The following is a 24,191-nucleotide window of genomic DNA, read 5'->3' as shown; positions in this document are numbered from 1 at the left end:
GATATATGTGGTGCGCCTTATACTCCGGTGCGCCATATACACCAGAAAATAGGGTAAATAAAACATCTTCAAAGGGCAAAACACAAAAGGAAGTTGAAGCACTTAACTCATTCACTGCCATTCACAAATTTACTTGTGACTTGAAAATATGACGTAGAGCGCTATTGCCAATTTTTCTTCTGTTTTTTTTTTTTTTTTTTCTCTGGGTGCAAATAAAGCGCTGGCCATGGCTTCTGGCAATGTTTTATCCCTTCCACAAGGGGCAGCATTTTCCTTTTTTTCATGTGAGCGCGTTGTTCCAGCTTCAGCGCTATATAAACTAATATGTATGTATTACATTGTCTTTTGGACTGCCGCCCTCATTTCAAGCTCATATAACTCCAGACCCATACAATTAAGAAATGGATTGGATTGGATTGGATTTGCCTTTATTAGTCTCACAGTGGAGAAATTGAAGTAAATGAAGTATTTTTATATGAAAGAAAAGAGTCTAAGGTTTGTTAAGCTGAATTGAATGTTTATGTAGTACTAAAACTTAATATTTTATCAGTCCTGGAATTTGAGTGACAATGACAAAAACTCTAGCATTGGAGTGGACAAATTTTTGCATATTTTGGATGTTACACAACACCCAAACCCCATCTGAACAGTGCAGTAGCAGTAATCTTGTGGCACTCACCTCTCTCACAGTTGGCTCCAGAGTAGCCCTCGGCACACGAACACTGGTACTTGTCTGGTCCCGTGTTAATGCAAGTCCCTCCATTCATGCACGGCTGGTGAGTGCCACAGTAATTCAGATCTGGGATATAAAGGAGTTCACAGGGATTTAGTTCGCGCTGGCAAAAAAAAAATAATAATTTTGGGTGCTGGTATACAAAATGTGAACCTTTATCACAAAGATGACCGCCCCAGTTGGTGTCGCAGAGACACTGCCATGGCTCTACACAGGTGCCATGTACACAGCCAGGGTGGGGGATACACTTGTCGCAGTATTGGCCTTGCCAACCATATAAACACCTGCAGGAAGCAAAATATTCTGTCACCGTTCTATGCACACGCACGCACTGTGTCTAAAAACCAGAGATTAATCATTTGTTTAGTCCACATGACTAAACCGGTGAGAATAATCTGGATTTAACTTGTGCTGCACAACAAACAAAGAGGCATTCTTTTCCCCCTGTCTTGACTGCAGCATCTTAAAAAGCCACACATGCAACTTCAACGAAACACCGTTTATGCAAGAACGCTGTTTTGCAATCACGCAGTTTTGGTCCAAACACTAAATTCCACTTCCAAAGACCTTTGCCATAGCTAACATTAGCATCGGAACACACATCTTCCTGACCAACAGTGTGCCTGCGGCTTGGCAGGCGAGCCCGAGAATAACGTGCATCCCGCCGAGCTCTTCACAGTCTTGGTTCCCATGAGTCATGTGTTCGGCTTTTGCCTCAGGCCAGGGGAGGAGGAGAAAACACTCTTTCGTACTGACCGCCGACATGTCCAGCACCATAATTACATAGATGTTGTTGCACTCTTTTTTCCCTTCGGCAGATAGGTGCGCACACTCAAAAGGTGATTGAGTAGTGAAGGGGCGGCATAGGGCAACGGCAGCTAACGATGCGACCTTTCTGGGAGAGCCGCGTGGTGATTAGCCCCCAGGAATGGACTGTAAAATAAACCTGTGGTTAAGTTAACCTCACTATGTGAGTAAAGAGGCTATTCTTAAAAAGTGTGCTAATCTTTCAACAAGTGGTGGTGGAGGATTCCCCAGCGAGCTCCCAAATGATTTTGTGATGACGTCGCTAAATTAGTGGGGCGCGCAAGCAGCACTTCTGACGCGCACGATTCAACTGGGAAACCCGGACCACTTCAATGTGCCAAGATGAGGCTTTTCAAAACAAAAAATTACAGGTAGACCATGACCAATCCGTTTCGTGAAGATTCCCAATGTGAGTAACGTTGCAGCTCTCCCTGCCTAAAGGCAGGTTTGTTACAAGCTATGATGAGAAACATAAGCAAGTCAGATCCAAAATACCGCCACACCTGTGTGGAAAAACAATTTTCAGGCTGTGGCCACACAAGCACTTACAGGAACTCGATTGAGTTCAAAAGCTAGAGGAAAAACAACAACGCTTATGCAAAAAAAGAATGCAAAAAAAAAGAACCAACCCCATGCTCCCTGTACTTGATTTGGAGCCAAAGACAATGAAGAAAGCAACGAATGTCTGACTGTGAGGAGAGCAAGGGGGTTTGGTACAGGATGATGCACACAATGCCCGCACACCGATACCCATCTGTGGTTGGCTCTTCCTCTGGCTGTGTGCATAAACAGCATTGGGAAGCAATTAGCTGCACAAACAATATGCTTTTAAAACAATCCACCTCAAATGTTCGACGTGATTTGACTGATAACGCCAGCCTAATTAGAGTCAGAGTGAGGGGAGGGGGGGTTGACATTTCCAACACTAATGCTTTGTGGTAAACCTTGCTTTTCCACAAATAGGCTGCTCCCATTTAAGATGGAACAGCCAGACCTTGTGAGAAATAGTCGTCACTTAAGGACAGGCCAATATACTAGATTACATTCCCAAAGCAAGGCACAAGATTTCCTTACGATACAAACATTACCTGCACAATGAAGCTAAATTCAATTTTAATCAGGGGTATTTATACAGTATTATTACTGTAGTGCTGCAATATATTCTTTGTAAGATTTTCCTTGTCACATAGAGAAATAAAGTAACCATATTACTAATACCCAATGCCGGACCGTCAAGGGCTGCAAAGCCTTCACTGTTGGCCGAAAAATATCTGAATCACGGATTGATGTTAATTATATTGAGCCAATGAATTTTTATTAAATAATTCCCAACAGTCTTTCAGTTTCCTTTCATTACTTTTCCCCTGTTGCGCTGCTTCCAGACGTGTGTTTTTATATTTAAGCATTTAACCAATCACATTCAGCCATCATTTGTTACCAGGGTCAGAAATCGACCTGGATGCCTTCACAATTAGTTCTGCGGGCCCTGTCGCATAAAATGTGTCGATTAAACTGTTGCTCTAACCAATCACATTTTGAGTTGGCAACCCAAAAAGGGTTTTAGCGCCTTCTTGGAGGTGCTGGTCAACGTCAGAGCTTTCGCAAACAATGATTGGCTAGTCACATGTCAATCATAGTTTGCGAACTATGATTGGTCAGAGCTAGCACATTGTATCGGTAGCGAGCTGCATGAGAAAATATATTGTGATGGATTTAATAGCAGTTTTGTTAACCCACAATGGCTGAAGGAGGAGAAGAAATGGATTTGGTAGGACATTTACTTTTAAAGCCATTTTCAAGACACACTTCTCAATAAAAAATGACTAAAAATGGATTAAAAAAGGTCGGCAAGTTATTTCCTGGCTAATGTTAGCCTCTTGTGAACTTGTAGTAAATCACACCCCACTTTTTTCAGTCTGGATTGATTCAGATGTAGCACTACTGAAGGCCTAGCAATGAAATCCATGTCCCGCCATTGCTAATACCCCTCAGTATGCTGAACTACAACCTCAAAAAGCAGCGGATCTGCTGAGCTAAGTGGTGTGACCTGCAGTATAACAACGTAGTTGACAAAATATCAACACTAAACTGTAGAAGGCAGCTTGGAACACTTACGTGCAACCACCTGGCTCCTGACACGATCCATGTTCAGTGCTGCAGCCTTGTCGGCATATTGCTAAAAGAGAGAGGAGAAAGTTCATGTTGGTTGCCAGGCAACTAAACGCAAACTTATCAGCTTTAGCTTGGCGACAGTGTATGTTTAGTACTTTAGTATCTAAGCATGAATACACACGTATTCTCCACGAGATCAGTCACATGGCAACTTAAAAAGCTATGTTGAAAATTAGTTTATTCAGCCATGCTGATGACTGTATAGTGCCACTTAGCAGTTTTTTTAACAACGATACTAGTGCAGCGTGTTCTACCGGAAACAAATTCCTTGTGTGTCCTACATACTTGGCAATAAAGATGATTCTGATTCTGATTCTGACAACATTTGAATGGAAACAGAAAGGGAAGGGGGTGATAGAGTATTTTGTATAAACAAAGTCATCCATTCAGTAGCAATGACCCAGCATGTATCAACATGACTCACACCGTCGTCTGGCTGTTTTTTTACAAAACACAAATAATTTAGCCACTCTCAAGCTTCAGCTAATACACCGTTGCAATGATGTCACTCACAAGTCCACATGGGACAATTCACAACTTCTTACCAGTGTTGCACTCTGGTCCCGACCAGCCTTCCAGGCAAGTCTTGTTCCCGTTGTAGTCACACGTGTAATGCCCAAAGAACTCATCCCTGGGTCGACAGAACTTGTTGCAGCCGAAGCCATAGTAGTGCTCATCACAGCTGACCCGAATCTGGTACTCAAACTGAGCAACAGGGCCGTTGTGAGTCAGCTTCTGCCAGTGCGGGCTCGGGTTGATCATGCCCGAGTGCGAAGATTTCTCGATCACCTTCGCGTCTGCACCTTGAACACGACAACAAGTGAGAGAATCAACACCAGCTGCAAAGTTCTGGCTCCAAGGAATCCAGCGGCATATTTTGGTATGAGCGCGCTGGAATGTAACCTTGCCTTTGAAAGCGCACAACAGGGACCTTGCAGCGGCTAAACGAAGATACTTGTGGGCAAGATGGCTGATTATATGTAATCAGCAATGTGTACTGAAGAGCGAGAGTAGTTACAGGAAATGCAAAAAAGGAGAAGTTGGCTTTTAATAAGCACGTTAAACTACTTTTCTTGCCCTCATTCACACTGCCTTACCGACTGTCCCTAGTTAGTTTCCAACTCAGGTTTACGGCTTCATGCTGCCCTTTTGCATCTGTTTGGCCCAGGACAGAACCGCAGTCGCCATAAATTATAGTGTGTAGACACCAACGCTGCGTTGAGTGCTGGAGCAATAGCTTGTGTGCCCATCAGCACTTTTTACCCAATCTCATATAACGAGGAAAAGGTTTCTTCAGCCGTCATCTGTACTTATTTGAAGGTGTCGGATGTTTCACTCCGCATCCGAAGAGCTTCGACAGTTAACTAAAGTGGTGCTGGTAACCCTGGCCCTATATCCATAATGTACAGAGGTGGTCCCTGTGCCAGACCTCAGCTCTGATAGGTCCCTGCTCAGGTTGGGGGACCAGTGGACCACTCCCTGAAGCCAATCTGTTTACCTCTATTGTACTATCCCTGGCTCTGGTTTCACCGGATTAGCATGACTAAGCCTACGTGGTATCGGCCTCTGTTGTAAGCACTGTCTAAATTAAACCTTGAACCACCATGGAGATTTAGTGAAGGGCAAAACCCTCATTAAATCAGAGCGGAGGTCTGGCAATGCCACCTCTGTCAATTAGGGATATAGGGCGGTTCGCTGTTCGCTGATGAAGCTCTTCGGATGAGGAGCGAAATGTCTGACGTCTTCAAAGAAGTACAGATGACGGCTGAAGAAAACTTGACTACTCCTGTACGATTGTTACAAATCAACCTTTTTTTCCCTACCGCATTAATATTCTTGAACAAATGTCTGACCATGTTGTTCACAACATTACATCGATACAACACACACACACACACACAGAGTTTCAGTTCAAACATGGGGCTGGGGGGTGGGTGGACGTTTACGGGTAGGGGGTCACGGCTCTGTCAAGAGGACAAGGACTAAGATAGACCACTGGACACACACAGACGCACGGACACAGAGTAAACAACTCAAACTGAGCCACTGGAGTTCAGAACAGAGGCTTCCCTCTACAACACACGCATACAACAATTTTCATGAATCTTTCACCTGGGAGAGAATGAAAAATGTGTCAGAGAGGTTATTTACTGCATGGGGGTGGGGTAGGGTTGGGGGGGGATTGACCAGGAGGTTGAGTCGCTCCTCTGTGTAGTATGATGCAACCAAGCTGAAACAGAGTGAAAAGGGGTGGATTGCTGTCATTGATTTACCATGTTAGTGGTGCGTATGGGATGGCAGCGGGGCGATGTTTGGATAGCGGAATCACAGTGAACGGCAACATTTCGCAGGGAACTGGAACCGAGTGCTTTAGCTATGTGGCACTTCTCTACCGAGCAGCGGCCTGCAGTGTTGGGGGTGGCACCTCCCCGCTAAGTGTTGCCCCACTCGAGGCAGAGCGTAAAATAGACAAGACAAATTTGCACAAGCCACACTCCAACCCGAGACATCACAGCACTAAAAAGATATTAACTTTTCAAAGCAAAGGGGCCTGACTTTTCCACACGCTTCATTGAAATATATCTGAAGTTTGGCAATGAAATATGAAAGTACTTCTGACGAGATAGGATGTTAGAAAAGAACTGGCTTGCAGAGGGACTTCACCAGCATTGAGTGTACATTCAAGGAGCTCTTCACACCACTGCCCTAATAGTTCTCTGGGAAGCGCCAAATACGGCAGAAAAGACCGAAACCTTGTTGACCTCATCCAAAGAGAGTCGCACAAACAAGCTGGGCTCAAAACTGCGACCCCCCCCCCCCAAGCACACCGTTGCCAATGAATTTCGTGAACGGGACAATAAATCACATCGGAAGTGAAGCTTCACTGCACATACACCTTCTGAGGGCCTACCTTGACTAACAAGCTGGTAAAACAGATCAAGACAACCACCTGCTCCTTCTGTTCTAAGCGAGCATGCTGGCAGCAGGGGTGGCCTAGGGGGTGGCCGGATGAACGCAGCGTTTCACGCCCCGGTGACAGTGAGGCTGCGTGACCCAGACCCTGGCGAGGAGCACCTGCCATCAGTCATCGGGGCAGAATGCAAACATTTTCACTTTGATTCTTCTTCTTTCTCTCCCCCACTTGATTTCCCACCTCTTGCTTTCGCCCCTTTCATCCACCTGTCAACTCACTTTCTTCTTTCAGACATGCGCTCGCCCAGGAGACCGCATGGAAAGTGGGTGTTTAAGGGTTGCAGGGGGGAAAAAAGTACCACTTCCCTTTCTGACCTTCCAGACGCCATTATGGACGAGAGAGGGGGGGGGGAAAATGGAGGGGTCAACTTCTTACTCACCGCTCGTTTCATTGTTGAAGTCCAAAGCTTCTATAATCAAAGTGTAGGATCTCTGTAAAAAAAAGAGAACATGATAGTTAGACATTAAAAAAAAAGATAATCAGTACGTTTTGTAAAAATTGTTCAGTTGCAATAATCAAAATAAGGGTTACACAAACCGCATAAATAAACTTTGTTCAGCTTCACCTCATATTGAGAGCTTCCGAAACACACACACCTTTGTATCTAACAACAACAGTTATGTTGATCTGATTTAGGAAGGATAAGCGAGCATTTTTAGAGGGGGTGGGGTGGGTGGGGGGTTTGAGAGACGAAAGCAGACAACACGGCAGGAAAGGTGTGTAGACAAACCCTGCAGGAGGGACTCTGATTTACTGGAACCATGATGACACGACACAGACGCTACAGTGATGACTTCAACAAGTCATAACAAAATTAAAAAAGTACACAACAAGGGATAAAACAAACGGCCATGCCAAAAGTGTGTCTTCATTTCAGCCACAGAAAGCCGATTCCCCCCCAAAATAAAATTTTCCACGTTTACAAAATGTGGCCAGATACGTCAGTCAGCGGATGACTTCCAAAGTTCTGAAGGAAGCAAAAGTCTGTTTTGCAGCCAATATGAGATTTGCATTTCACACCAATTTAAAATATGACGCTACGACGGCTGGGAAACTTCCACGCTTGACACTTGTTTTTTTTTTGTTTTTTTTTAAGACGAGCATCACAAAAAGACAGGCAGATAAAATCCAAACAAGTATGATGCGTACTGGCGCCCTTGACGGATCAGTGTCGATAGCACTGGCCCCTAATATCATCTTACACACTCTCACGAGTCGCCACATTCGCAAAGGCAGCCCACCATACGTCTGTGAGCGCACATAACAGTGTCCTCTCACATCCACATAAGCATGTTTAATTGTCACATTTTCACCTCGACAACTCTTCTTGAAGGCACACGCCGTCGCAATGATGACCTCATGGTAGTACACACCTGCTCAGAGGAAAACCCCCGATCGGCTCTGAGCGAGGGCAGAATGGCAATGAGTCACAACCCCCCCCCCCCCACCCCTGATTTTTTTTTCACTGCTGTGCCCTATTTTGTCAGCCATTAAACTTTCCATCTCTCCCTGGGAGACATTTGTCTCATCATGTGCCAGCATGTCCCGCAATCAGTGTGGATATTATTTGTAACACAGCACTCATCATCACCATGCGTGGCAGACTTTGACTCACAACTTGGCTGCAATCACAACACACGGAGACCAAGTAACAATGGAAATCCACGACCTAATCAACAAAAATCACCGCCCAGCATGCAGCTACATTATTAGAAACAAAAGAGGGCCCATAAGACGCCTTTCCCTCCCCACTTTCATATTTAATGGCGTTGTTACTTTGGTGTTCCCCTCATGTGTTCTCACTTAAACATTCTGCATCAATTCAACTCAACAACTCTATTCTCGTTTTTATGCAGCAGTGCATTCTGTGTTAAATCTTGCCCACACTGCATCCATTGCAGCCTGGTCATCCTGGAAGGGGAATCCCCTCCAATCTGTGGCTTCGTACAGGGTTTTTTTTCCCACAACCCTCTGTGGGGTTTAGTCATTAATATTTGTCAACTGTGGGCTTTTGTAGCAATTAGCAATTAAGTGATGCTTCTATTCAAACAATGTATTCATAAATGAAGGCACTAGGGGTGGGTATTTAAGTCATTGATGATGATCAATATTTAATTTTGTTATATGACAAATAGTTGAAAAGTCTGACTCTCTGTTTTAACGTCAGGCAGGATAATGATGCCTGGAGGTATTGAGTTTCAGCGGGGGTTTGACTAGATGACACTCAACTTCCTATTGGTGATGTCAAGTTTTTGATCCCCAATCACCAATGCACTTTTGCCCGAATAGCATCAAAGATAAACTAACCCTATCGAGAAAACAACAAGCCACACCAGAAACTTTTACAATTTGTGTTGGGGCCTAGACAACGGAACTTATTCACTTTACTGATCCTATTCCACATTCCTAAATGTATCCCCTTTGTTCACAATTGTGACACAGCTTTGTCAATGCGAGCCTCCTTTTTTTCAAAACCAAAAAAACTCAAATCAACAGAAAACCCACAAAGATCACTCATCTCCCAAAACATCAACATCAATCACGGTTACAGCATCACCATTGACGTAGCCATGGGTGAAACCAAGAATGTCTGCTGTTTTTTTTTCTTTACTCGATCTTAAGGCAGCTCTGAAAGAAATCTTTGGATCTGGTTGTGAAGGACTATCATGTTCCCGAATCACAACAAAGGCCAAGACGGAATCTTTTAGCCCCGAGGGTGGAGGAAATGCACCCCACACATAAATCCCGTCCAAAAAAACAAAACAAAACACTAAAGAGGGATTGTCATCATGGTGCATGTTTAATGTTTACTGGCAAATTCCTTTATAAGGCCAATCTCCAACACACCCTTTGCTCTCACGTCCAAGGACTTGCCTCAACATGGAGGCAAGAGAGCTGTGCCACCATACATTTATCCCACTTCCCCATACAAGTCCTCGGGGCCCTTACACAAACAAGAAATAAACCTGCAAAATTAGGTTCCATATTCATCTAATCGCTGTAAGATTTGTTAAGACACACTCTCTAAATATTGCCACAACTGCATCCAAAATGTTTATGTAATCAAACATTGGGTTCTAACTGAGTGTTGGAAATACGCTGTCGCCAGGTAACGTTATTAATTAAAAACAGATGCCCTTATAAACTCATCCGCCCTGCGCCAAACACCTAACCGGACGATCCAAAACTTGCATTAGAAACAGCTCTCACTCAAGACAAAAAAAAAACAACAACACACAAGTCACATTTTTGTGAGGTTTTGTATTTGAAAAACAACTTGATGTGAATTTGTTACCATGTAGGCTTAGGCATGCTAAGGTGATACCAGAGCTAACGGGGCAATCAGAGCCAGGCACAGTACATTATAGGTAATCAGACAGACCAAAAGAAGTAATCAGATTAGCTCCAGGGAGTAGTCTACCCCCCCAATGTACCACCATGATGTCCCTGATCCACTGGTGAAGAGACGCTTTGATCCTCTCCTCTTTCATCTGGAACTGCTTTATGTAACAAAGAGGGTACAGAAAGTGCTTAAGAATGAATGTCTCTCTGTTGTCATGTTATTTGTTATTTAGTTTTTTGTGTTTTTTTGACTTCAAGACGGCGCCGCGAGAGTGACTGCCTTTCCAGCAGCTCCTGTATTTTGCTTTTCTACTAATTTCTTTCATAACTTTGCTGCTGTGAAATGTACATTTCTCCACTGCGAGACTAATAAAGGCAAATCCAATCCAATCCAATCCAATCTTAGTGCAGGGACCTATCAGAGCAGAGCCCAACTTTAGTTCACTGGCGAAGCTCTTTGGATGAGGAGCAAAACGTCCAGCACCTTCAAAGAAGTACAGATGACGGCTAAAGAAATCTTTTCGTCCATTGACCACCCACCACTATATCACTGAGAGCCTACACAGAAGCATGTCTCAAACATGAGTTATTGTTCGAACGATTTAAGTCAAATTCACGATTTGTCTTTGTAATTTTTTTTCCTAGCGATACTCTCCATTGGACAGCAATGATAATGTGGACACAAACCTGCGCAAGGTTCAGTGTGAACAACGTCAGCAGGAACTTAATCTTAAGTAGCTTTGCCATTAATGTGGTTCCAGACCAAATAAACGTTTGCTGAAACCAAGATAGTGACCAGGCCCTCACTCCATCACCCTGTAACTCCGAAGTCGTTATCAGCTTGCCATTGCCAGGTTCACTTTTCCCAGACTCCCAGCTGACTCACAGCTTGTCTTTGAACTGCAGTGTGCATGCTCTCAAGCAAAGTGAGCGAGTGTGGCCATCTTATCATTAAGTTACAAACCATAAACAGCCAAGATCACTCCGGTTCAAATCATAAAAATAACACCGGTCTCACCAAGAAGGGACATTTTTCATAAACACAAACGCTGTTCTCGGAACTTGCTGACATTCCCTCTCAAGGTAGTTGATTGACATCCAAATGACAAAATAAAACCAAGATTAAACAAGTCGAAGTGCAATCAATTGTGACAAAGACACATTGACCTCCTCTACCGATCGGTTTTCCCGAGTTGATCACTTCAGGGGCATTAACCTGAAACCAAACCACTGAGAGAGACTATTGAGTAACAAACAGTGTTTGAAATTACATTTCAGTCTCAGTCATGGCACTGATGGCCTGGCAAGAAGGAATGTGTTGTATGCAATGAGATTTTCATCACAACAAGGACTTGGGGGTGCGTGAGGGGGTCAATGTTGTACAATCAGCAGCTTACTAAAAATCCTGCCATGGTATGTTAACTGGCACGGGAGAATGAAGAATCTCTCCTTGTGCCAAAGAAAACAAAAAATGTTGCACAAGGGACTCCAAAGGCCATCCAGCCCTGAACCCATGAGCAGGCATGAAAGCCACACAAACGGTGGAATCAAAACAAGCAGCATTGGCCCTTGGTCCTCTTTGAGGGTCATTCGACTTATAGGGAAACAAAAACAGCTGAACCCAATTAAACATGTTGTTTTCTATGCATGTTTACATGCGGCTTAAAGCCACCCTATAAAGTGACGATGATGTAACTGTCACAACACCGAAAGCATGCTTTAATAAACGGCCAGGCAAAAAGAAAGATTTTACTCTTCTACTTAAGTCATTTGCACTTGAGCACCACATTGGAGCAGCCTATAGAAAACAAACATATCATTAACCACTCACTTGCCAGAGGTGGTCACCCTCAAGGTTGAGCCCATTATTGACTGACTAGTCCCACTTCATCAATCACCGAAATGCCAAAACAAGACTGAGAGACATTGTGATACAGCAGAGAATAACACTAACGAAAAGCATGATTACGCAACAACAGCTTTGTAATACAGAAAAGTCTCGTTATATCGATATCGGTTATATCGATAGTACTGCTTATTACGATACTATTTCTATGAACGGGTCGGATATATCGATATTTTTTCCAACTCCCGAGAATATCGATATAACGAGACTTTACTGTATTGTCTTGGAAGCTGTCCTGAGAGAATGAAAAATATCCTATGTTTGCACTAAATGTTTATTCCACAGTGTTGCAGCAACATATCAGATTATTTGGGTAACATACAAACTAGGGATGAGCATATCAATCCCTTGGACCAACATGCTGAAGAGATTTGAGCGCAAAGGTTCCAGTTTGCTTGGGAGCCGACATGATCAATGCTGAGTCCACTACAACTGCTTCCTGTTGCTTGTCCTGCACTTGCGTTAGAACCGCACTGCTGCCATTGTGCTCAGTAATCCTCAATGTAGTCACTGAGGGCACATCATTGTCCCGCAGCCATCCACGCAGCGAGGATCCGGCTGGCCGGCCTCACGCGCTGAATGAAGAAACGGCGTAAAAAGCTCGAATCGACACCGGGCAACGTGGCAACTCTCGTTGAAAGACGTCCGGCCGATGGCATGCAACTGGATGCTTGGCTCTCACCCCACCTGATCTAAGCACATGTGTGCAGCCTCATTAAGTGCAGCAGTTGCTGTGGGTGGCGAGGTTAAAGTGATGAAATGCCTGGGGTCCAACCAAGCGTGACTTAAACAAAGACCCTGCTCGGACAAGAGGCCAACTTCAGGCAGCTCTGGGAGAAAATGAAGGGGTGGAGGGGCACCCTTCATGAACCCGAGGTTCCCTACGAGCAGATTGCAGCACGCTGCTATCCGTTCACAGCAGCCAATCAACTGATGAAAAACGTGAGATCATACCTTGGCTGGCAACTGTTGATGTGCATTGGGATAAAGCATTTTATTCCCAGTGATGGGTGAGAGAAGCGACCACTCGCTTGTCTTTTGAATGGTTCCTACAGAAAAATGCATCTATTCCCAGAAGACTTTTATTCGAATAAGAAGAACGCTGCAATTCAAACCATTTATGGCCTCAATTTAAATAAAGAACCAAAACGATCGCTCGGAATGTTGCCTTTCTTCAGGAACGTTTCAATGCTCCACCAATTAACTCATTCACTTCCAGATGTGCAAAAATGTGTCCACTGCAGTGCCTGGGGTTTTGTCATTGTCACTTGAATTCCAAGACCCACAGAATATTGAGTTTTAGGGCTACATAAACATTCAATACAGTGGGAGAGACCTTAGACCCTCTTCTTTCATCAGAAAAAAACAGTTAATTCCTAAATTATATGAGTCCGAAGTTATATGAGCTTGAAATGACGGTGGCTGTCCAAAATACAATGCAATACATATATATTGGTTTATATAGCCCTTTAACAACAGCTGAAGCTGGAACAAAGCGTTAACATAGGAAATGCTGCCCCTTGTGGAAAGAAAAAAACATTGCCAGAGGCCATGGCCAGCGCTTTATCGGCACCCAAGCATGAAAAAACAAAACCCGAACAAATTTGGAAATGGCGCTCTACGTCCTATTTTGAATTCCCGGATAAATTCATGAATGGGAGTTAAATAACAACCTCTCATACAAGAACTCAGATGCCCTTCCATCATCGTTTCCATAAAAGGAGCCTGAACAGAGACTGACATTTTTTTTTACCATTGGGATTCCCCACTTGGAATAAAGAAATGTCACTACGGCCACTAAAATTTACCATTAACTACTTCATGTTGTTTTTAATCAGCCATACTTATCCAGATTAACATAAAAGATGAATGATAACTCAATCATCCTAGACTTTCCATTAAAACAATCTGGAGGAAAAAAACAGGACTGCCTCTTCAAGATCAAGAGAGAGATTCAACTTGAAGATAAGTCACTTTGAGGTTTTAGTACTTGGTGGTAGTGCGTGTCATCTATCTGACAAATTCAGTGAAAGGGTACTAGGCCAAAATGAAGGCGAAAGGATTAGGAAGAAAAATGTGTGAGGCGCAGAGAGGAATCGAATAGTACATAACCCTGCTGAAAGCATTGTTGAACTGACTATTAGGTCAGAGAAAAAGTTTCGCTTTCTGCCTTTAAGTAATAAATGACTGCTGAAACGGGCATTAAAGAAAAAGCATGTGAAAGCTAACCACACCATCTTCCATTTCACTCACAACTTCGTGGGCTAAAAAAGGCAAAAAACTAAAACACACAAAAAAAAACATTTTCATTGCGGCAAAAATAGTTTTGATGTAATTGGACACATACACATATCCACTAGTTATTTTACCCATCAGGCCGGGTATGTGTGTGTGTCGTCAGTTGTTTGCGGGCCAGGCTGTGGGGCCAGTCAGTCTGTGCAGTCAACATTCAAATGCACTCCAGCATGGCAAATCATCTTGCACAAAGCTACAACATTCCCACAGGCCGAACTGTGAGAAAGAGCTGATACTTGAGGAAACCAGGAATTGAGGTTTTACTGTTTTGAACATGACCAGCTTCCAGGGAGGCAGATGATCGACACGGCATTGGAAAACCAATGTTGTTCTTTTAACTACAAATTGCATATGATTGCTGAGAAATGATGTCCTGCGGCCAAACTACCAGACAAAGAAAGTGTTGGTTACACATTGCTGTTTATTAATAGCGACTAGCATTTTTTTTACTTTGTTAATCTGTACTATACGTGAATACATGTGATTTCCGATTAGCATGTCATCCACGGGAAATTAACTGAATTCGTCAGAAATGTATATCCTCAAAATCATCAATGTTTCTTCATCTACCGATGCCAGTGACACAGTGACAGAGAAAACACTTGAATTCTCTCCCACTAGATGGCAGAATACATAACCTGTGTTTTGACTTTGATATGACATTTCTTGTTAATTGGTTTGGACTTCTTCAAATGCAAAGTTGAGCCTTGTCTCAAAGGATGAGACACACCACATGAGCACTATCAGAGAATGCAATTGCAAATGTCCCCATTGTGGGACTATGAAAGGTTTTCTGATTCTTCTAAAACATATTACGATCTGACAATGGGGCCACTTCTAAGCCTCATTATCATTTTTTGCAAGAAATAATTATAAGCAGCCTTAAATGACAGCACCTTTATTCGTCCTTTAAATCAAGTGAAAGAAGAACTTAGTATTTTTAAGACACGCCACCATTAGCCAGAAATAATAATTTATGGGTTTTTAAAATGATACTCCATGCAGCACGCTGTCAGCCTCAGGCCTGGAGAAAAATACCGCTGCACCTGGTTAATTGCTGCAGATAATGGGACCAGGGGGTCCTTCCTCACCACACTCGCATTGTTGTGCTTTCTTGAGAAGCAAGTGATTGACAGACAGTAATTATAGACAATTGCCTTGTAAACAGTACCCCCCCCCCCGTCCCCCCACCAGCCATAGTTTATTACCCCCTTCAACTCACCGGCCAGGCGAAGCTGAAGGGCAAAACTATCCTGGCCTTGTCATTCTTGACCGAGCTCCGAAAAGAAAAGTTATTCCCTCCGAGGACAGGCGTAGATCCCATTCCGAAACTGCACGGCCCGGCTGCCGAGACCCTGGATTGGTATTCCTTGAGGCAAACTTTAAAAAAGGTACGGCACTCTCCCCGTGCGCATTTAGTGTCCGCCGTGCTCCGTGTGCCGCGGCAGCACGCGCCGCTCAACAACTCTCCGTTCACGTTGTGAGTGGACAAGATTTGCAACTCGAACTGTCCCGATCCATCTGACACCTGTTGACAACAGAACAGCGCCATATTAGAGACTGCTAGAAAACAATCAAAGGTTACGTGTTGTTTTTCCAACTTTTTGACCGCACGCTGTATGTTATGCTAGCATGGCTACATTAAAGCGACAATCGAAATATAATGGACCCAGTTTGAACCGCGTGACCCTTTCCATGCAAACGTGCCTCCCCACCAAAACAAGGAGATCCACACTGATGTACCTTTAGGAGAAAAGGGAGTAGAAAGGCAGCAAGGACGGCGACCCGTCTCCCAGTCATGCCTGCGGACTAAGGTGGCCGCTGCTGCTTGAACTATTCGTCTGGCCGACACTCGGCACCTCGGCGCTCCGATTTAAACATGCACGACACGCCAGGAACACGTCACGATTCAAGGCGAGCACCGGATTCCTCTTCCCTCGTCGTGTTCCGTGATGTGTCCTTCCTCGTCGGATGAGACAAGATTCCACTTGTTAGTGAGGAAAGTTGGCGCAAATACAAGCCATGCAGCGGTGCGCGTTTGCTGACTACCCGACTGACGCACTGACTGACTTGACTGAAAGGTGGTGAGAGGAACAAGTTCAAGCGAGAGGGAGTGTCTGTGTGCGTGTGCGCGTGTATACGTGTGCGTGTGTGTGTGTGTGCGCGCGCGCGCGTGTGTGTGTGTGTGTGTGTGTGTGTGTGTGTGTGTGTGTGTGTGTGTGTGTGTGTGTGTGTGTGTGTGTGTGTGTGTGTGTGTGTGTGTGTGTGTGTGTGTGTGTGTGTGTGCATTACACGGACCTTCCTCCACCTCACCATATTCATGAGCAACATGCTAGGCCCGCCCATCGCCTTTGCGGCGAATAAATTGCAAACCGTCAAGGTTGGCTTTTGGAAACCAAGACCCTGCCACAATGGTGCGTTTTTAATCATCAGAGGTGTGCGCTGCAGCCAAAATCTACCCGACTGCTCTTAGTTAATAACATAATAGACGTTAAATTGAAGTTATCATCCAAACAACGACTGTAAGACATACCTGTCAACCTTGGCTAATAGCTGTCATAATAAGAGCAAATCGACTAGCGATGCCTGGCTATCGACCAAACGGAGCATGCGCAGCTTCGAGTCAGTCGTATGAGAGTCCACAAGAGGCACGAGCAAACGACCTAAACTCGCAAATACGATTTGCTCATATTATTACAATAGATGCCCTTATAAATGATTAAAATTCCCGTATAAAAGTTGTAGTATGTCGTACATTATTTTAAATTATAAAAACAACGCTAACAAACAGAAATTCAGACAGTTCACCGCACATGCGCACGATATGCTTTTATCAATCCGACCGTACGCAGCGATAAAACAAAATACAGTGATACCTCAGTTTATGACTATAATCTGAAACAGCACTTTCCATTATAATCAATATTTAAAAAAAAATCTGTTCCAAGTTTAGAAAACAACTTTTTAACTACTTTACAGCATAAACTGGATAAACATGTAATAATAGAGCAGATTATTTGTAAAATACTATAAGAAAACTGTAATGTTTTATTTTCATCAATTTTATCATCAACATTAACATTGGAATGACACCAGGACGTGATGTGTAAGGAACTTACGTATAACGAAGCGGAGGGTAGTTGAGTGGATCATCCGGTGCGCTCAGTTTGTTTGAGAACCGAATTTCAGTTGTATACCAGGGCATAAAAACATGACATTTTTGGTTGAAAACTGAATAGGACAAAAACCGCGACATTTGAAAACCGAAGTTTGACTGTATACGATAGAGGATTACTTTTGCTAGTTTGCCATGACAATACTAGCGATCGGCGGAAGCATTGTCGTTGGCTACCAGCAGTTGGGAAGAACTGGATTTGAGCCAAAACGTTTTTTGTACAATCGGTTCACAAACACACAAAAAAAAATCCGTACAAAAGTTGAAGTATAACGTATAAAAACGGGGAAAACGTATACGTTGACAGGTATGGTAAGAGTATGAGCTGAAAAATTAATTAAGTACTCAGTAACTAGTGAGTATCTCCTGGCCATTTTTTTCCAAAATCATAACAATGCCGTGCAATTTCATGTATTTACCAACAACAAATCATTTGCATGATATTACATAGTTTCAGGCACATTAATCCATCCATTCATTTTCCAAACTGTTTTATCCTCACAGGGGGTTTTGGTTGACACCCCAAACCGGTTGACAGCCAATTGTAGGGCACACAGAGACAAACAACAACACACCTGATTCAAATAATCAGGACGGTTCTCATGCCGCTTCAGAGCTCGTTGATGAGCTGATCATCTGAAAACAAGCAGTACAGTGCCCCCCCCCCCCCCCATGCCCGGAGTTCGACATGCCTGTTTTACAGTGTTCAATCAGTCTGCCATGCATGTTTTGGAATAGGGGAGGAAACTGGAGTCTCCAGAGAAAACCCAAAGGGGCACGGCGAGAACAGACCAGATCATACACAAAACAAAAAATGTACACAATTACTTCAAGGTCTTGGTAGTGATAATCTGATACGGGTGTACCAATATAACAAGTATCTGGGTAAATTCTCATTAAGTTATTATTTAAATCAACAACATTTCTGAAATATATAATTTTATTTTTACGACTATAATCTTCTTGTGTATTTTGCTTTTTCAGGGTGGCCCATATACACTTTGTAACCAAAATGACCTACATTGCAAAAGCAATCAGCATCAAGGTCGGTGGCTGTGTGAAAGTTTTTCTGACAAATGAAGATCATCCCTTCCATCTGTGTGTATTCCAGTCCTTGGAGAAAATGGATTGGATTCCATAAATGGCATCAACAAGACACCACATTCTTGCAAAAAAAAACATGCTGGGTGGGAATGTTCATTGTTTGTTTCACGGTCCAAACATTGTGGAATACTTTTACAGCAGAAAATTGGAGGCATTTACCATTGTTTAGTAGAAAAAGAATGAGCGGAATATATAGATATCTTTTGGAAAGGGTCGTGCAGACAAGAAGATGGGAACAACACCCCCCACTCACTCTGTGGTTAGTGATTTGTGTGAGGCAATTACACAGGTCAGTCAATGGGTCACAAAAAACGGAAATGCATTTGGGAGCTATGCAGGACTGTATCAATCAGTAACCATGTAGAGTTTCACCATCACACTTTACTGCTCTTTAGGAGGGAGTCACATATATCTGTTGTACATTTCTCCCACAGAACCTCTGAACCATTCCCAGAATCACATTAATAATAATAATAATAATAATAATAATAATAATAATAAATTTTATTTTCAAGCGCCTTTCAAAGCTCTCAAGGAAACATTACAGTCACAGACAAGCACATTGTGTGATTAATGCACGCAGTAATGCACTGAGGCATTTTTTTGATAAATTATACCATATACAGTAAAGTCTCGTTATATCGATATTCAAGGGAGTCCGAAAAAATATCGATATAACCGGGACTATCGATATATCTGATATCGATATAACGAGACTTTACTGTAATTATACCATACCACTCCAGTGGTAGGGTTTTTGTCATTTTCACTCAAATTGCAGGACCCACAAAATATTGAGTTTAAGGACTACATAAACACTCAATACAACGTTAGAAACCTGATACTATTATATTTTATCAGTAAAAAAAAGTTGTATGGGTCTGGAGTTATCTGAGCTCGAAATTGGGGCAGATGTCCAAAATGCAATGCAATACATACATATTGGTTTATATAGCGCTTTAAGAACAGCTGAAGCTGTAACAAACCTTGTGAAAGGGAATAACATTGCCAGAGGTCTGACCGGCGCTTTATCGGCAAGTTCATATTGTAGATCCTACTAGGCACAATTTTATTTGCATGTATGTTGCAATGCAATTCCTTGCATTATTGTTGTTGTTTTTATTTCTTTCAATACTTTGACAAAATAAATACAAACATTTTTCTTAAGTTAAGCAATGCAAAACATTAAGATTGTTATAACCTGTTGTGTAATGTTGTTGTATTCCTCTTCCGCTAAGTGAAAGCATTTCCAAAAATGAAAAATGTGATCCGTTGTCATACACTCGAAAACTCATGCCCAAAAGCTGAAGGTTTCATAAACAAGTTACCAATGCAAAAAAATTAAAATCTTGTCTTTCACAACGATTTGCAGGAATTGAAAAATATGTTGTTTTTTTTATGAGTCATATCATATGTTTAGTGAAACCTAAGTGAATTCAAAAGGCAGCTCATTCCATCATTTTAAATCACTGCTGTCAATATCTAAATGCCACATTTCCTGTGGTTGAACTTCAAGATGAAAGATATCGCTTCCTCACCGCCCGCCTGAGCTGATAGACATCTCAGGTTACAGGCCTCATTGAAACACTCCGTCTGGGTAATTAGGGTTAATTGGAGAAGTTTTTAACCCGAGGGGATTTCTTTCCCCCATTGATGACAAAAGGCAAATTTAAGTCTCGAATGTGTGTGCGTGTGTTTGTTACGGTCCCATGACCTGCACAGAGCTGATTCTTATGTGGGAATGATTTGACATGTTTTTGTAGATCACAGAAAAGAAAAGGAAGGATGTGCAAAAAATGTTGTCGTTTTAAAATTTTGATTATTATAATGATCCTTGCTCCATTTTCTTTCCCCGGGTTCCATCGACTGCCATTATAGTAGCCAAGCAGCGTTTTCGATGTTCTGTTAAGCATGGTTGAAGCAGGGTTTCTCCTCTGAGGCCATGGTGCTAATCTCCTGCAGCCTTAATGTGATTATGGTAATGATCACACAAATGACCCCTGGGCTTTGGGATGGCGGGGTGAGGGGAGCCGCGGTTCACGCATCCTCACACAGGCACTGTGGCCCAGGCCACGCAGGAGAGACCACCACACGGAGCCCATCCTGGTGGCCCTCTCCCATCCTTCTGTCCTTGCTGTGCTTGGAAGAGGAGTGTGAATGAGCAAATGCATTCCAGCCACCAACAAAAGAGCTGAACAACCACGAGGGAGATGGATGTCCTTTGTTGTCTGACACTCAATGGCGTATTCCAATCCAATTACCTCAGCCTTTTGCAATCCGTCCCGTCGCCATGCCAGGCACTGAAGCCCTTCTGAATTCAGACTCGGAAATTGAACAAAAGTTTGGTGGATTAGGTAGTCAAGAGAATGTTCCCCCTCCCCAACATTGAACAATATGTTCACCAAATGTTCACCACATTCTGTCTTTAAAATTTGATCAGGGCTGCATAATACCACAGTTAGCCATTTTCCCCACAATAAAATGAGCATACTGGGATATCAGTCTTTCAAGCTAAACTATGGTGCGTACTTTACGTGATGTGTGAACAATTCCAATCACAAATCACTGGTTCGAAGCACAGTATCCAATCTTTGCCAATCATTTGGTGATGCATAAATGCACAAACTTTGTAACACAGTCAAATGATGAACTAACATGAAATGCTGAGAAAACAGGAAAAACTAAATCGAAAGCAACAACGAACAACTTAGTCCCAAAAAGACCAAAAATTCAAGGTAGCAACATAACACTTGGAAATAAAACATATAATTACAAGAAACAAAACATGACAGCAAAAGAAAGGAAAACAATATGCCAGTAACCCAATAATCTGACCGAAAGTGGTCGGTGTGGCACTTCAGCGGGCATTTAATAATGATAATGAACAGGTGCGGCGCTGGAGGTAACACCCTCCAGTCCTGTTTAATCGGAAACAAACAAAAAGAGTATCCATGTTTCACCGAATGTCCAGACACCCAAAAGTCAACTAGCGTTGGCCGTTGAAGTGTCACGGTTTGCGAGGTGGTGATGGCAGGTGTGGATCCCAAAAAGCAGGCAGGAGGGAGCAGGAGGTTGTTTGACAAATTGTCGTAAATAAAGTCAGCAGGAACAAAATGTAAAACATCAAAATCATCTGAATGGAAAAAATACAAAGTAGCAAAAGAAGACCAAAAGTAAAAGTCCGCCAAGGTTAAACAAACACATACACAATGCATGCAGAAAACAAGCAGCAAACAATGAACCGACACCGGATGGTCGTGCCGGGTGTCCTTTTAAGTGACAGTGATTATAACGACCAGCACCTGCGAGGCTGCCGGCAGGGCTGACGTCGCTACCCGTTGGTCGCCAATCTGATCGGGACGACCAGCACCTGTGCAGGTGCAGGCGGGGCCGACAGCGCCCCTCGTTGGTCGCCAACCAGATCATGACAAGAAGGTACGTCACCAGAAATGGGATGGGTGGCGGCGCACCTTGTTCGGTACCGAAGAAGGAACGGGTGTTGCCCGTAAGTTGTACATGGATCGCAGGACGTGGACCGCATGCAGAACTCGCAAGATGTGCATTTCCCGCAAGATTGGTGGAACAGAAATGGGTGGCGACTGCGGTCTGTGCACGGCCGTAACTCAAAATAGCAACAAAACACAGAAATAAAATACATGACTACAAGAATCAAAACAAGATTAAAGCAATAGGAATGAAATAACATTACGGGAACATAACAATTGCAGTTCTTAAGTAGGCGGGTAATGATGATAACGAAGAGGTGCGGCTCTGGAGAAAACAAACTGTGATCCTTCCTGCTGAGAAACAAATCAAACATTATGTTCCCAAACGGTTGGCATTTATGTAAGTATGGCTAAGTCAAAAGGTTTTACAAAACACATGGCCAACACCAGAGCAGAACAAAATAGCCACAAACAATAATGATATTTAAAGAAAATTACTGTTAAAAATGAAGGCAATTATACTGGAACCCATGCAAATAAAAAAGTGGTACAATAGTCCTTAAAAACAAGGCCGTTCTTGCAGATCAAATGCCAGACAAAAGACTTTTTGGGAAAATACTTTTTTATTTTACCCAGGGCATTTTGAGGAAAATGGTACTGATAATAACACATAAAAACTACACACACACACCAAAAAATAGCACACTAATCCAAATGTCACGCTCACCTTAAACTGTTTCCAATTAACTAGATTAGTTTACTCATAGTCTCATAGTCACTGTCTCATAGGCTCATAGTACTCATAGTCACTGTCCATAACTGATGGATCAGATATTGGTCAGCCAACAAAAATAATGGATTATACCAGATTGCATTGAGAATCTCTTATCTATGCACCCCAATACTGAGATTCCAGTACTAATACAGGATAATAATGGGCAGCGCCCTGATCCTACATCCAAGCCCACATGATTCACAACAAGGGCATGTTCTCCGTAGCTAATATATTAGCGAAGAGGAGGACTTATGTTAGACGTGTGGCAGTACTTGTCACGAAAATCCAAAAAAGGCGTTACCTCTGGGTGCATAATTTTGTGATGTCTTGCGGTAAAGTGAAACTGGCGAAGTATAATGAGACTTTGACGCAGCATTAATAAAAATCTCTTATAAGAATTTTCAAATGACAACGGCGGTTAAGAAACTAACCTCTTGCTCTTCCAAACAACCAAAGCTAAAACCCAGTGATGTAATCATTGAGTACCTTGTTTGAGTACCAAATAGTAACAGGAATGGATGAAACGCACATAAATACATTTCCAAAATCTCTTTTTAGAACTTTTTGGAAGGGTACCGTATTTTCCAGTGTATAAGCACACCCTAAAGCCTTCATTTCCTCAAAAGATGACCCTGCACCTTATATGCAGGTGCGCCTTACATGTGAAGTAATATTTAGTCACAACAGGTCTTGCAACTACTGTCAGCAGTCACCGACTCCACCTCCCCCCCCTAAAGGAAACAGTGTGCGGTCCATGCTGGGACATATAAAACTTAACCCAAAAATATGTTATTTCAATTCGATCAATAATTCAATACAATTCAATTATTTAATATCAATGAAATATCATAGTTGAGGCAAAGCATAGCAAGATCATACGCATGAGGTATGACTGTGGCTCATCTTTCATTTTGCAGTGCAAAGCTACAATTGCCCCTAGGCTCGAATTCTGCACGAGTCTTTGATTGGACGTAGTTTATGTCTGGCCCTCCACCTCGCCAACCCTCCACCGCCATGTGATTCTACTCGAACGTTTGAAGAAAAGCCGTCGGGGTAAAAGAAGACAAATTCTTCAGAAGGGATGTTGATTGTGGATTTGTTTTTCTGCTCTACAAACATAAAATAAAGTGTTTAGTTTACCTTATACGAATAGGAAACAAGGAGCCCATTGTTAGGTAAAATATTTTATTTTGGTTAAGTCTGTTTTGGGTGTGCCATTTCTACATGGCAGTCATCAAATCAATCCTGTGTTCTTCCATCACTGTTTGGTTCGGGGCTGCCACAAAACTGGACAAAATCCGACTTCAACAGAGTTAGGATGGCGGAAAAAATAATTGGCACTGCCCTACCCACTCTCGAGGATTTGTACACTGCAAGAATCAAGACAACGGCACGAAAAATCCTACTGGACCCTCCGCACCTGCTCACCACCTTTTCCAGCTACTCCTCTCGGGCAGGCGCT

The 24,191-nt window shown here is 42.9% G+C and overlaps 1 protein-coding gene across 2 annotated transcripts in view; it reads right to left on the bottom strand.

Moving 5' to 3' along the window:
• The window catches only part of jag1b (jagged canonical Notch ligand 1b), a 35,709-nt gene extending 19,400 nt beyond the window's left edge, over positions 1 to 16,309 (bottom strand). The window contains exons 1-7 of one of the 2 annotated variants that reach the window (XM_089011837.1): positions 15,973 to 16,309; positions 15,452 to 15,757; positions 7,066 to 7,117; positions 4,258 to 4,515; positions 3,656 to 3,716; positions 887 to 1,017; positions 680 to 799 (exon numbers count right to left, since the gene is read on the bottom strand). In XM_089011837.1, the coding sequence (XP_088867963.1) occupies positions 680 to 799; positions 887 to 1,017; positions 3,656 to 3,716; positions 4,258 to 4,515; positions 7,066 to 7,117; positions 15,452 to 15,757; positions 15,973 to 16,029 (985 nt within the window). In that variant the 5' untranslated portion in view covers positions 16,030 to 16,309. The remainder of the gene's footprint in view (positions 1 to 679; positions 800 to 886; positions 1,018 to 3,655; positions 3,717 to 4,257; positions 4,516 to 7,065; positions 7,118 to 15,451; positions 15,758 to 15,972) is intronic. The other variant, XM_089011835.1, reaches the window with a different exon arrangement.
• Between the last annotated feature and the right edge of the window lie 7,882 nt (positions 16,310 to 24,191).

This window comes from Hippocampus bargibanti, linkage group LG13 (genome assembly GCF_051943395.1).
Source record: "Hippocampus bargibanti isolate YZ-2025 linkage group LG13, ASM5194339v1, whole genome shotgun sequence".
Classification (NCBI taxonomy): Eukaryota; Metazoa; Chordata; class Actinopteri; order Syngnathiformes; family Syngnathidae; genus Hippocampus; species Hippocampus bargibanti.
Note: the sequence above shows the minus strand (reverse complement) of the source record. Positions and strands in the feature narration are given on the sequence as shown.